We start from the raw sequence: 14,631 nt of genomic DNA on the forward strand, positions 1-14,631 counted from the left end.
GTGTTAGGCTTTGGATAAAGCTGTTATTTTGGTATTTGGTGTAGAAGGGGGCGGGGCCATGGGCATCATCAGAGGGTCTCTGGCCCATCAGCCCCACCCCATTAGCGGACTCCTCCCATGTGACATTCATAAAGCGACAGGAGGAAGGAGCTGGGAGGATCTCCCTGCCCCCCTGGACTCGCCCCATCAGTAACTACAAGGGCACCTAGGACTAACACGAGGGAGCAGGGGGGCTTCAGTCTTTAGGAATTCCTTTGGTTGGGGAGCGCTGCGCACCCCTATTAGGGTGCAGCATATTTTTGGTTTCTCTGAAGTATTTCCGAGGTTTGTTTTTTTTTTTTGGTTCTTATTTGGTTTAGGAATTAGTTTTTGGTTCTTGGTTTTGGTTCCATTCCCCCCCTCCACACATTTCACGTCTTCGCTTGGAGGGTTGAGGGGGAAAGAGGCAACACCATGTAAAAAGTACTCACAGCTCTACCCCCCTGAAGTATCCGGGAGCCCTCGGCCTGGGTGCTGGTGGAGGTTGAAGGGGGGGAGAGATGGTTTCCTCTTTCAGTCGCTCTCTCCGCTGTGCTGGGAGCCCCCGGGGCTGTGCTGTAGGGTGGGGATCCCAGCCTCACCAGAAGAAGTGCTGGAGGCTGGAGACAGACTGGGCGTCCCACCAGCAGAGGCCATGCGCCCCAGGCCGGAGCCCAGGAGAGGGAGACCTCCGGGGTTCAGGAAGAGCGGAGAGCTCACCAGGCCGGGAGCATTGGAGATGTTGGAGCCGCTGGCAAGGACGAGGTTACCGCTGGCATCAAGACCGGAGAGCGGCAGAGAGCCACCACTGGTCAGAGCTGGAAGACACAAGGAAAAGACATTACAAGATGAGAACCGCACAAATCCAACAGGAATCAGCGCAGGAAATGTACAGCAATGGTGACGCCCCTGCAGACTGACCCCAGTAATACCCAGCACCAACCAGAGGGTCCGCTATACACCAGCGTGACATCACCTATATAGACTCCTCCTGCAGAGTGTAGTGGGCATGCTCTGTGACCTGTGGAGAGGTCATTCTGAAGGGAGGGGGAGGAGCTGTGACATCATCTATATAGACTCCTACTGCAGAGTGTAGTGGGCATGCTCTGTGACCTGTGGAGAGGTCATTCTGAAGGGAGGGGGAGGAGCTGTGACATCATCCATAGACTTCCTACTAGAGAGTGTAGTGGGCATGCTCTGTGACCTGTGGAGAGGACATTCTGAAGGGAGGGGGAGGAGCTGTGACATCATCCATAGACTTCCTTCTAGAGAGTGTAGTGGGCATGCTCTGTGACCTGTGGAGAGGTCATTCTGAAGGGAGGGGGAGGAGCTGTGACATCATCCATAGACTCCTACTGCAGAGTGTAGTGGGCATGCTCTGTGACCAGTGGAGAGGACATTCTAAAGGGAGGGGGAGGAGCTGTGACATCATCTATATAGACTCCTACTGCAGAGTGTAGTGGGCATGCTCTGTGACCTGTGGAGAGGTCATTCTGAAGGGAGGGGGAGGAGCTGTGACATCATCTATATAGACTCCTACTGCAGAGTGTAGTGGGCATGCTCTGTGACCTGTGGAGAGGTCATTCTGAAGGGAGGGGGAGGAGCTGTGACATCATCCATAGACTTCCTACTAGAGAGTGTAGTGGGCATGCTCTGTGACCTGTGGAGAGGTCATTCTGAAGGGAGGGGGAGGAGCTGTGACATCATCCATAGACTCCTACTGCAGAGTGTAGTGGGCATGCTCTGTGACCTGTGGAGAGGACATTCTAAAGGGAGGGGGAGGAGCTGTGACATCATCTATATAGACTCCTACTGCAGAGTGTAGTGGGCATGCTCTGTGACCTGTGGAGAGGTCATTCTGAAGGGAGGGGGAGGAGCTGTGACATCATCCATAGACTTCTACTGCAGAGTGTAGTGGGCATGCTCTGTGACCTGTGCAGAGGTCATTCTGAAGGGAGGGGGAGGAGCTGTGACATCATCTATAGACTCCTACTGCAGAGTGTAGTGGGCATGCTCTGTGACCTGTGGAGAGGTCATTCTGAAGGGAGGGGGAGAAGCTGTGACATCATCCATAGACTTCCTACTAGAGAGTGTAGTGGGCATGCTCTGTGACCTGTGGAGAGGTCATTCTGAAGGGAGGGGGAGGAGCTGTGACATCATCCATAGACTTCCTACTAGAGAGTGTAGTGGGCATGCTCTGTGACCTGTGGAGAGGTCATTCTGAAGGGAGGGGGAGGAGCTGTGACATCATCCATAGACTTCTACTGCAGAGTGTAGTGAGCATGCTCTGTGACCTGTGCAGAGGTCATTCTGAAGGGGGTGGGAGGAGCTGTGACATCATCCATAGACTCCTACTGCAGAGTGTAGTGGGCATGCTCTGTGACCTGTGCAGAGGTCATTCTGAAGGGAGGGGGAGGAGCTGTGACATCATCCATAGACTCCTACTGCAGAGTGTAGTGGGCATGCTCTGTGACCTGTGCAGGGAGGGGATGGAGGCAAGCTCTGCTAATAAGACAACTGATGAGAAGTGGTTTCTACAGAACAGGAAATTTCAGACTATTACAAGGATTTTTAAATCACAACAAATTCTTAGATATTTATCTATTCACCATAAAAATTTACTTTAATTGGAAATTCTCTGATGATACATTCCCTTTAACACTATGAGTAATAGGACATTATCAGCGCCCCCTGGTGGCCTTGCTGAGGATTACTGGGCTCTGTAGGGGACGGCAGCCATCTTTTCTGATAGACATGGTATATAGCGGTGATATCATGGAAACGTCACAGTCCACCAATACGAATGTAGTGTGATGGCGCATGCGGTGAGAGTCAGAGGAGCTGACACCCGACTACAAACCTTGTATGGTGGCAAGTGGGTTTCCAGCCATGAGGGCTGAGTTCAACCCTGGGCTGACCCCGAGCACCGTGCCCCTGCAAGACCAAAAGATGGATAAGAGGGGAAAGACATAATACATCATAATGTGCGGAGTCCTGCAGCACGGCCATCAATATACACCAGAGACCCCCAGGAAGTAGCGAGAGAGAGGACAGGTCCATGGCCTGGGGTGCATTATTCCTGCAGGGTTCACAGAGAGCCCCCCGCGCGCACAGAGAGCCCCGCCCCTGCGCACAGAGAGCCCCCCGCGCGCACAGAGAGCCCCACCCCTGCGCACAGAGAGCCCCCCGCGTGCACAGAAAGCCCCCCGCGTGCACAGAGAGCCCCCCGCGTGCACAGAGAGCCCCCCGCGTGCACAGAGGGCCCCCCTTATGGAGCGGTCCAGTACTTACCCTGCGTTGGGGCTGAGTCCGGTCAGGCTGAGCCCGGAGTGGGTGCTGCTCTGGGGACTTGCACTTGTGCTGTTGCTTGGTGGGGGGGTGGCAGAAGGGGGCGCTGTGTTGGAGGGTGGACGGGGATGTATAAGAGACCCCATAGCGGAAGGTAAGGTAGTCACTGAATGAAGGAAAAGAAAATCCCAAATCACATCCCAATTGTATCAGCATGACGGATACAGTCCTCAAATTATACAGGGACCAGTATAAGACACATGGACAGTCCTCAGTATATAGGGACCAGTATAAGACACAGGGACAGTCCTCAAATTATACAGGGACCAGTATAAGACACATGGACAGTCCTCAGTATATAGGGACCAGTATAAGACACATGGACAGTCCTCAAATTATACAGGGACCAGTATAAGACACATGGACAGTCCTCAGTATATAGGGACCAGTATAAGACACATGGACAGTCCTCAAATTATACAGGGACCAGTATAAGACACATGGACAGTCCTCAAATTATACAGGGACCAGTATAAGACACATGGACAGTCCTCAGTGTATAGGGACCAGTATAAGACACATGGACAGTCCTCAGTGTATAGGGACCAGTATAAGACACAGGGACAGTCCTCAGTATATAGGGACCAGTATAAGACACACGGACAGTCCTCGGTGTATAGGGACCAGTATAAGACACACGGACAGTCCTCGGTGTATAGGGACCAGTATAAGACACATGGACAGTCCTCAGTGTATAGGGACCAGTATAAGACACATGGACAGTCCTCAGTATATAGGGACCAGTATAAGACACATGGACAGTCCTCAGTGTATAGGGACCAGTATAAGACACATGGACAGTCCTCGGTGTATAGGGACCAGTATAAGACACATGGACAGTCCTAGGTGTATAGGGACCAGTATAAGACACATGGACAGTCCTCGGTGTATAGGGACCAGTATAAGACACATGGACAGTCCTCGGTGTATAGGGACCAGTATAAGACACATGGACAGTCCTCGGTGTATAGGGACCAGTATAAGACACATGGACAGTCCTCGGTGTATAGGGACCAGTATAAGACACATGGACAGTCCTCGGTGTATAGGGACCAGTATAAGACACATGGACAGTCCTCAGTATATAGGGACCAGTATAAGACACAGGGACAGTCCTCAAATTATACAGGGACCAGTATAAGACACATGGACAGTCCTCAGTGTATAGGGACCAGTATAAGACACATGGACAGTCCTCAGTATATAGGGACCAGTATAAGACACATGGACAGTCCTCAAATTATACAGGGACCAGTATAAGACACATGGACAGTCCTCAGTATATAGGGACCAGTATAAGACACATGGACAGTCCTCAAATTATACAGGGACCAGTATAAGACACATGGACAGTCCTCAAATTATACAGGGACCAGTATAAGACACATGGACAGTCCTCGGTGTATAGGGACCAGTATAAGACACATGGACAGTCCTCAGTGTATAGGGACCAGTATAAGACACACGGACAGTCCTCGGTGTATAGGGACCAGTATAAGACACACGGACAGTCCTCGGTGTATAGGGACCAGTATAAGACACATGGACAGTCCTCAGTGTATAGGGACCAGTATAAGACACATGGACAGTCCTCAGTGTATAGGGACCAGTATAAGACACATGGACAGTCCTCGGTGTATAGGGACCAGTATAAGACACATGGACAGTCCTCGGTGTATAGGGACCAGTATAAGACACATGGACAGTCCTCGGTGTATAGGGACCAGTATAAGACACATGGACAGTCCTCGGTGTATAGGGACCAGTATAAGACACATGGACAGTCCTCGGTGTATAGGGACCAGTATAAGACACATGGACAGTCCTCGGTGTATAGGGACCAGTATAAGACACATGGACAGTCCTCGGTGTATAGGGACCAGTATAAGACACATGGACAGTCCTCGGTGTATAGGGACCAGTATAAGACACATGGACAGTCCTCGGTGTATAGGGACCAGTATAAGACACATGGACAGTCCTCGGTGTATAGGGACCAGTATAAGACACATGGACAGTCCTCGGTATATAGGGACCAGTATAAGACACACGGACAGTCCTCAGTGTATAGGGACCAGTATAAGACACACGGACAGTCCACAGTGTATAGGGACCAGTATAAGACACAGGGACAGTCCTCAGTGTATAGGGACCAGTATAAGACACAGGGACAGTCCTCAGTATATAGGGACCAGTATAAGACACACGGACAGTCCTCAGTGTATAGGGACCAGTATAAGACACACGGACAGTCCTCAGTGTATAGGGACCAGTATAAGACACAGGGACAGTCCTCAGTGTATAGGGACCAGTATAAGACACAGGGACAGTCCTCAGTATATAGGGACCAGTATAAGACACACGGACAGTCCTCAGTGTATAGGGACGAGTATAAGACACACGGACAGTCCTCAGTATATAGGGACCAGTATAAGACACATGGACAGTCCTCGGTGTATAGGGACCAGTATAAGACACATGGACAGTCCTCGGTGTATAGGGACCAGTATAAGACACAGGGACAGTCCTCGGTGTATAGGGACCAGTATAAGACACATGGACAGTCCTCAGTGTATAGGGACCAGTATAAGACACATGGACAGTCCTCAGTATATAGGGACCAGTATAAGATACACGGACAGTCCTCAGTGTATAGGGACCAGTATAAGACATAGGGACAGTCCTCAGTATATAGGGACCAGTATAAGACACATGGACAGTCCTCAGTATATAGGGACCAGTATAAGACACAGGGACAGTCCTCGGTGTATAGGGACCAGTATAAGACACACGGACAGTCCTCAGTATATAGGGACCAGTATAAGACACACGGACAGTCCTCAGTGTATAGGGACCAGTATAAGACACGTGGACAGTCCTCGGTGTATAGGGACCAGTATAAGACACATGGACAGTCCTCGGTGTATAGGGACCACTATAAGACACAGGGACAGTCCTCAGTATACAGGGACCAGTATAAGACACAGGGACAGTCCTCGGTGTATAGGGACCAGTATAAGACACAGGGACAGTCCTCGGTGTATAGGGACCTGTAATAGTGGGGTCACACGGGATCAGAGAGTTGGGGTCTCATTACCTGTTGTGCTGAGATTACTGGAAGCCTGGGAGGTGAGCGCGGGGGCAGACACCGGGGGAGACACCTGGAGCAGATACAAGAGAGGAGGATGAGAGACAACAGGACACAACAGCGGGGGCTATGCTGTATACAGGGACAGTGAGGGGGCTATGCTGTATACAGGGACAGTGAGGGGGCTATGCTGTATACAGGGACAGTGAGGGGGCTATGCTGCATACAGGGACAGTGAGGGGGCTATGCTGTATACAGGGATAGTGAGGGGGCTATGCTGTATACAGGGACAGTGAGGGGGCTATGCTGTATACAGGGACAGTGAGGGGGCTATGCTGTATACAGGGACAGTGAGGGGGCTATGCTGTATACAGGGACAGTGAGGGGGCTATGCTGTATACAGGGGTAGTGAGGGGGCTATGCTGTATACATGGACAGTGAGGGGGCTATGCTGCATACAGGGACAGTGAGGGGGCTATGCTGCATACAGGGACAGTGAGGGGGCTATGCTGTATACATGGACAGTGAGGGGGCTATGCTGTATACAGGGACAGTGAGGGGGCTATGCTGTATACAGGGACAGTGAGGGGGCTATGCTGTATACAGGGACAGTGAGGGGGCTATGCTGTATACAGGGACAGTGAGGGGGCTATGCTGTATACAGGGACACTGAGGGGGCTATGCTGTATACAGGGACAGTGAGGGGGCTATGCTGTATACAGGGACACTGAGGGGGCTATGCTGTATACAGGGACAGTGAGGGGGCTATGCTGTATACAGGGACAGTGAGGGGGCTATGCTGTATACAGGGGTAGTGAGGGGGCTATGCTGTACACAGGGACAGTGAGGGGGCTATGCTGTATACAGGGACAGTGAGGGGGCTATGCTGTACACAGGGACAGTGAGGGGGCTATGCTGTATACAGGGATAGTGAGGGGGCTATGCTGTATACAGGGACAGTGAGGGGGCTATGCTGTATACAGGGACAGTGAGGGGGCTATGCTGTATACAGGGACAGTGAGGGGGCTATGCTGTATACAGGGATAGTGAGGGGGCTATGCTGTATACAGGGACAGCGAGGGGGCTATGCTGTATACAGGGACAGTGAGGGGCTATGCTGTATACATGGACAGTGAGGGGGCTATGCTGTATACAGGGACAGTGAGGGGGTTATGCTGTATACAGGGACAGTGAGGGGGTTATGCTGTATACAGGGACAGTGAGGGGGTTATGCTGTATACAGGGACAGTGAGGGGGCTATGCTGTATACAGGGACAGTGAGGGGGCTATGCTGTATACAGGGACAGTGAGGGGGCTATGCTGTATACAGGGACAGTGAGGGGGCTATGCTGCATACAGGGACAGTGAGGGGGCTATGCTGTATACAGGGACAGTGAGGGGGCTATGCTGTATACAGGGACAGTGAGGGGGCTATGTTGTATACAGGGACAGTGAGGGGGCTATGCTGTATACAGGGACAGTGAGGGGGCTATGCTGTATACAGGGACAGTGAGGGGGCTATGCTGTATACAGGGACAGTGAGGGGGCTATGCTGTATACAGGGACAGCGAGGGGGCTATGCTGTATACAGGGACAGTGAGGGGGCTATGCTGTATACAGGGACAGTGAGGGGGCTATGCTGTATACAGGGACAGTGAGGGGGCTATGCTGTATACAGGGATAGTGAGGGGGCTATGCTGTATACAGGGATAGTGAGGGGGCTATGCTGTATACAGGGACAGTGAGGGGGCTATGCTATATACAGGGACAGTGAGGGGGCTATGCTGTATACAGGGACAGTGAGGGGGCTATGCTGTATACAGGGACAGTGAGGGGGCTATGCTGTATACAGGGACAGTGAGGGGGCTATGCTGTATACAGGGACAGTGAGGCGCTATGCTGTATACAGGGACAGTGAGGGGGCTATGCTGTATACAGGGGTAGTGAGGAGGCTATGCTGTATACAGGGGTAGTGAGGGGGCTATGCTGTATACATGGACAGTGAGGGGGCTATGCTGTATACAGGGACAGTGAGGGGGCTATGCTGTATACAGGGACAGTGAGGGGGCTATGCTGCATACAGGGACAGTGAGGGGGCTATGCTGTATACAGGGATAGCGAGAGGGCTATGCTGTATACAGCGACAGCGAGGGGGCTATGCTGTATACAGGGACAGTGAGGGGGCTATGCTGTATACAGGGATAGCGAGAGGGCTATGCTGTATACAGCGACAGCGAGGGGGCTATGCTGTATACAGGGACAGTGAGGGGGCTATGCTGTATACAGGGACAGTGAGGGGCTATGCTGCATACAGGGATAGTGAGGGGCTATGCTGTATACAGGGACAGCGAGGGGGCTATGCTGTATACAGGGACAGTGAGGGGCTATGCTGTATACAGGGACAGCGAGGGGGCTATGCTGTATACAGGGATAGTGAGGGGCTATGCTGTATACAGGGATAGTGAGGGGCTATGCTGTATACAGGGAGGGGCTCTCACCATGTGGGCCCCGTACAGCTGCCCCTTGCTCTGGCTGGGGATCAGGGGCTATGCTGTATACAGGGAGGGGCTCTCACCATGTGGGCCCCGTACAGCTGCCCCTTGCTCTGGCTGGGGATCAGGGGCTATGCTGTATACAGGGAGGGGCTCTCACCATGTGGGCCCCGTACAGCTGCCCCTTGCTCTGGCTGGGGATCAGGGGCTATGCTGTATACAGGGAGGGGCTCTCACCATGTGGGCCCCGTACAGCTGCCCCTTGCTCTGGCTGGGGATCAGGGGCTATGCTGTATACAGGGAGGGGCTCTCACCATGTGGGCCCCGTACAGCTGCCCCTTGCTCTGGCTGGGGATCAGGGGCTATGCTGTATACAGGGAGGGGCTCTCACTATGTGGGCCCCGTACAGCTGCCCCTTGCTCTGGCTGGGGATCAGGGGCTATGCTGTATACAGGGAGGGGCTCTCACCATGTGGGCCCCGTACAGCTGCCCCTTGCTCTGGCTGGGGAACAGGGGCTATGCTGTATACAGGGAGGGGCTCTCACCATGTGGGCCCCGTACAGCTGCCCCTTGCTCTGGCTGGGGATCAGGGGCTATGCTGTATACAGGGAGGGGCTCTCACCATGTGGGCCCCGTACAGCTGCCCCTTGCTCTGGCTGGGGATCAGGGGCTATGCTGTATACAGGGAGGGGCTCTCACCATGTGGGCCCCGTACAGCTGCCCCTTGCTCTGGCTGGGGATCAGGGGCTATGCTGTATACAGGGAGGGGCTCTCACCATGTGGGCCCCGTACAGCTGCCCCTTGCTCTGGCTGGGGATCAGGGGCTATGCTGTATACAGGGAGGGGCTCTCACCATGTCGGCCCCGTACAGCTGCCCCTTGCTCTGGCTGGGGATCAGGGGCTATGCTGTATACAGGGAGGGGCTCTCACCATGTGGGCCCCGTACAGCTGCCCCTTGCTCTGGCTGGGGATCAGGGGCTATGCTGTATACAGGGAGGGGCTCTCACCATGTGGGCCCCGTACAGCTGCCCCTTGCTCTGGCTGGGGATCAGGGGCTATGCTGTATACAGGGAGGGGCTCTCACCATGTGGGCCCCGTACAGCTGCCCCTTGCTCTGGCTGGGGATCAGGGGCTATGCTGTATACAGGGAGGGGCTCTCACCATGTGGGCCCCGTACAGCTGCCCCTTGCTCTGGCTGGGGATCAGGGGCTATGCTGTATACAGGGAGGGGCTCTCACCATGTGGGCCCCGTACAGCTGCCCCTTGCTCTGGCTGGGGATCAGGGGCTATGCTGTATACAGGGAGGGGCTCTCACCATGTGGGCCCCGTACAGCTGCCCCTTGCTCTGGCTGGGGATCAGGGGCTATGCTGTATACAGGGAGGGGCTCTCACCATGTCGGCCCCGTACAGCTGCCCCTTGCTCTGGCTGGGGATCAGGGGCTATGCTGTATACAGGGAGGGGCTCTCACCATGTGGGCCCCGTACAGCTGCCCCTTGCTCTGGCTGGGGATCAGGGGCTATGCTGTATACAGGGAGGGGCTCTCACCATGTGGGCCCCGTACAGCTGCCCCTTGCTCTGGCTGGGGATCAGGGGCTATGCTGTATACAGGGAGGGGCTCTCACCATGTGGGCCCCGTACAGCTGCCCCTTGCTCTGGCTGGGGATCAGGGGCTATGCTGTATACAGGGAGGGGCTCTCACCATGTGGGCCCCGTACAGCTGCCCCTTGCTCTGGCTGGGGATCAGGGGCATGCTGCTGCAGGGGTTGATGCGCTTCTCCTTCTGCCGGCGGTTACAGAACCAGACGCGGATCACTTCCTTCTCCATGTTCAGCTGCTCCGCGATCACGAGGATCTCCTCAGAGGTAGGTTTCTGGTTCTGGAAGAGGTGGTAATAAATAGATGAGGACCTACCTGCTGTGCACCCCCAATCCTGGTGTAGTGTGAACAGTCCCTTACCGCGATGAAGCTCTTCTCCAGGGCGTAGCGCACGTTGGTCTCGATGCTGGTGCGTTTCTTGCGTCTCCGGCCAGGAAGCCCCTCGTAGCCCCCGCCAGGACTGCTCAGGGGGTTGGGGCTGGGCAGGGTGCTGTCCACCGACATGGTCTCTGGGTAGCAGAGGATAGTGGGGTTACCCTTAGTCATCCTGGAGGGGAGGTGCGGGTGCAGGACCCCGGGCACTTACCTGCGTCACTCAGCCACTTCTGCAGCAGAGGCTTCAGCTTGCACATGTTCTTGAAACTCAGGTTAAGGGCCTCAAACCGGGAGATGGTCGTCTGAGAGAAATCGTTTCCATACAGCTTCCCCATAGCCAGGCCGACGTCCCCCTGGAAGACAGCGTCACCCTCATCAGGTAAGTGCCATAGCAGCAATACACGTGTACTACCGCCATCTCCATCCCCAGACACGTGTACTACCGCCATATCCATCCCCAGACACGTGTACTACCGCCATCTCCATCCCCAGACACATGTACTACCGCTATATCCATCCCCAGACACGTGTACTACCGCCATCTCCATCCCCAGACACATGTACTACCGCCATCTCCATCCCCAGACACGTGTACTACCGCCATCTCCATCCCCAGACACATGTACTACCGCCCTCTCCATCCCCAGACACGTGTACTACCGCTATATCCATCCCCAGACACATGTACTACCGCTATATCCATCCCCAGACACGTGTACTAGCGCCATCTCCATCCCCAGACACGTGTACTACCGCCATCTCCATCCCCAGACACGTGTACTACCGCCATCTCCATCCCCAGACACGTGTACTACCACCATCTCCATCCCCAGACACTTGTACTACCGCCATCTCCATCCCCAGACACGTGTACTACCGCCATCTCCATCCCCAGACACGTGTACTACCGCCATATCCATCCCCAGACACGTGTACTACCGCCATCTCCATCCCCAGACACATGTACTACCGCCATCTCCATCCCCAGACACGTGTACTACCGCCATCTCCATCCCCAGACACATGTACTACCGCCCTCTCCATCCCCAGACACGTGTACTACCGCTATATCCATCCCCAGACACATGTACTACCGCTATATCCATCCCCAGACACGTGTACTAGCGCCATCTCCATCCCCAGACACGTGTACTACCACCATCTCCATCCCCAGACACTTGTACTACCGCCATCTCCATCCCCAGACACGTGTACTACCGCCATCTCCATCCCCAGACACGTGTACTACCGCTATATCCATCCCCAGACAATGTACTACCGCTATATGCATCCCCAGACACATGTACTACCGCTATATCCATCCCCAGACACGTGTACTACCGCCATCTCCATCCCCAGACACATGTACTACCGCCATATCCATCCCCAGACACATGTACTACCGCCATCTCCATCCCCAGACACATGTACTACCGCCATCTCCATCCCCAGACACGTGTACTACCGCCATCTCCATCCCCAGACACGTGTACTACTGCCATCTCCATCCCCAGACACATGTACTACCGCTATATCCATCCCCAGACACGTGTACTACCACCATCTCCATCCCCAGACAAGTGTACTACCGCCATCTCCATCCCCAGACACGTGTACTACCGCCATCTCCATCCCCAGACACATGTACTAGCGCTATATCCATCCCCAGACACGTGTACTACCGCCATATCCATCCCCAGACACGTGTACTACCGCCCTCTCCATCCCCAGACACGTCTACTACCGCCATCTCCATCCCCAGACACGTGTACTACCGCCCTCTCCATCCCCAGACACGTGTACTACCGCCATCTCCATCCCCAGACACATGTACTACCGCTATATCCATCCCCAGACACGTGTACTACCACCATCTCCATCCCCAGACACGTGTACTACCGCCATCTCCATCCCCAGACACGTGTACTACCGCCATCTCCATCCCCAGACACATGTACTAGCGCTATATCCATCCCCAGACACGTGTACTACCGCCATATCCATCCCCAGACACGTGTACTACCGCCCTCTCCATCCCCAGACACGTCTACTACCGCCATCTCCATCCCCAGACACGTGTACTACCGCCCTCTCCATCCCCAGACACGTGTACTACCGCCATCCCCAGACACGTGTACTACCGCCATCTCCATCCCCAGACACGTGTACTACCGCCATCTCCATCCCCAGACGCGTGTACTAGCGCCATCTCCATCCCCAGAAACGTGTACTACCGCCATCTCCATCCCCAGACACATACACTACCGCCATCTCCATCCCCAGACAAGTGTACTACCGCCATCTCCATCCCCAGACACGTGTACTACCGCCATATACATCCCCAGACACGTGTACTACCGCTATAACCAACCCCAGCCACGTGTACTACCGCTATATCCATCCCCAGACACGTTTACTACCGCCATCTCCATCCCCAGACACGTGTACTACCGCCATCTCCATCCCCAGCCATTTGTACTACCGCTATATCCATCCCCAGACACGTGTGCTACCGCCGTATCCATCCCCAGACACGTGTACTACCGCCATCTCCATCCCCAGACACGTGTACTACCGCCATCTCCATCCCCAGACACGTGTACTAGCGCCATATCCATCCCCAGACACGTGTACTACCGCCATCTCCATCCCCAGACACGTGTACTACCGCCATATCCATCCCCAGACACGTGTACTAGCGCCATATCCATCCCCAGACACGTGTACTACCGCCATCTCCATCCCCAGACACGTGTACTACCGCCATCTCCATCCCAAGACACGTGTACTACCGTCATATCCATCCCCAGACACGTGTACTACTGCCATCTCCATCCCCAGACACGTGTACTAGCGCCATATCCATCCCCAGACACGTGTACTACCGCCATCTCCATCCCCAGACACGTGTACTAGCGCTATATCCATCCCCAGACACGTGTACTACCGCCATCTCCATCCCCAGACACGTGTACTACCGCTATATCCATCCCCAGACACGTGTACTACCGCCATCTCCATCCCCAGACACGTGTACTACCGCCATCTCCATCCCCAGACGCGTCTACTACCGCCATCTCCATCCCCAGACGCGTCTACTACCGCCATCTCCATCCCCAGACACGTGTACTACCGCCATCTCCATCCCCAGACGCGTCTACTACCGCCATCTCCATCCCCAGACACGTGTACTACCGCCATCTCCATCCCCAGACGCGTCTACTACCGCCATCTCCATCCCCAGACACGTGTACTACCGCCATCTCCATCCCCAGACACGTGTACTACCGCCATCTCCATCCCCAGACACGTGTACTACCGCCATATCCATCCCCAGACACGTGTACTACCGCCATATCCATCCCCAGACACGTGTACTACCGCCATCTCCATCCCCAGACACGTGTACTACTGCCATATCCATCCCCAGACACGTGTACTACCGCCATCTCCATCCCCAGACACGTGTACTACTGCCATCTCCATCCCCAGACACATGTACTACCGCCATCTCCATCCCCAGACACATGTACTAGCGCTATATCCATCCCCAGACACGTGTACTACCACCATCTCCATCCCCAGACACGTGTACTACCGCCATCTCCATCCCCAGACACGTGTACTACCACCATCTCCATCCCCAGACACTTGTACTACCGCCATCTCCATCCCCAGACACGTGTACTACCACCATCTCCATCCCCAGACAC

The 14,631-nt window shown here is 54.5% G+C and overlaps 1 protein-coding gene across 7 annotated transcripts in view; it reads right to left on the minus strand.

Annotated features, from left to right (window-relative positions):
• Positions 1-277: 277 nt before the first annotated feature.
• Positions 278-14,631, minus strand: part of POU2F2 (POU class 2 homeobox 2) — a 189,115-nt gene continuing 174,761 nt past the window's right edge. For 6 of the 7 annotated variants that reach the window (XM_072113747.1, XM_072113749.1, XM_072113745.1 and 3 more), the window contains 7 exons: positions 11,130-11,271; positions 10,904-11,052; positions 10,647-10,823; positions 6,464-6,527; positions 3,310-3,472; positions 2,879-2,952; positions 278-836 (listed from right to left, as the gene is read on the minus strand). In XM_072113747.1, the coding sequence (XP_071969848.1) occupies positions 553-836; positions 2,879-2,952; positions 3,310-3,472; positions 6,464-6,527; positions 10,647-10,823; positions 10,904-11,052; positions 11,130-11,271 (1,053 nt within the window). In that variant the 3' untranslated portion in view covers positions 278-552. The remainder of the gene's footprint in view (positions 837-2,878; positions 2,953-3,309; positions 3,473-6,463; positions 6,528-10,646; positions 10,824-10,903; positions 11,053-11,129; positions 11,272-14,631) is intronic. The other variant, XM_072113750.1, reaches the window with a different exon arrangement.

This window comes from Engystomops pustulosus, chromosome 6 (genome assembly GCF_040894005.1).
Source record: "Engystomops pustulosus chromosome 6, aEngPut4.maternal, whole genome shotgun sequence".
In the NCBI taxonomy this organism is placed as follows: Eukaryota; Metazoa; Chordata; class Amphibia; order Anura; family Leptodactylidae; genus Engystomops; species Engystomops pustulosus.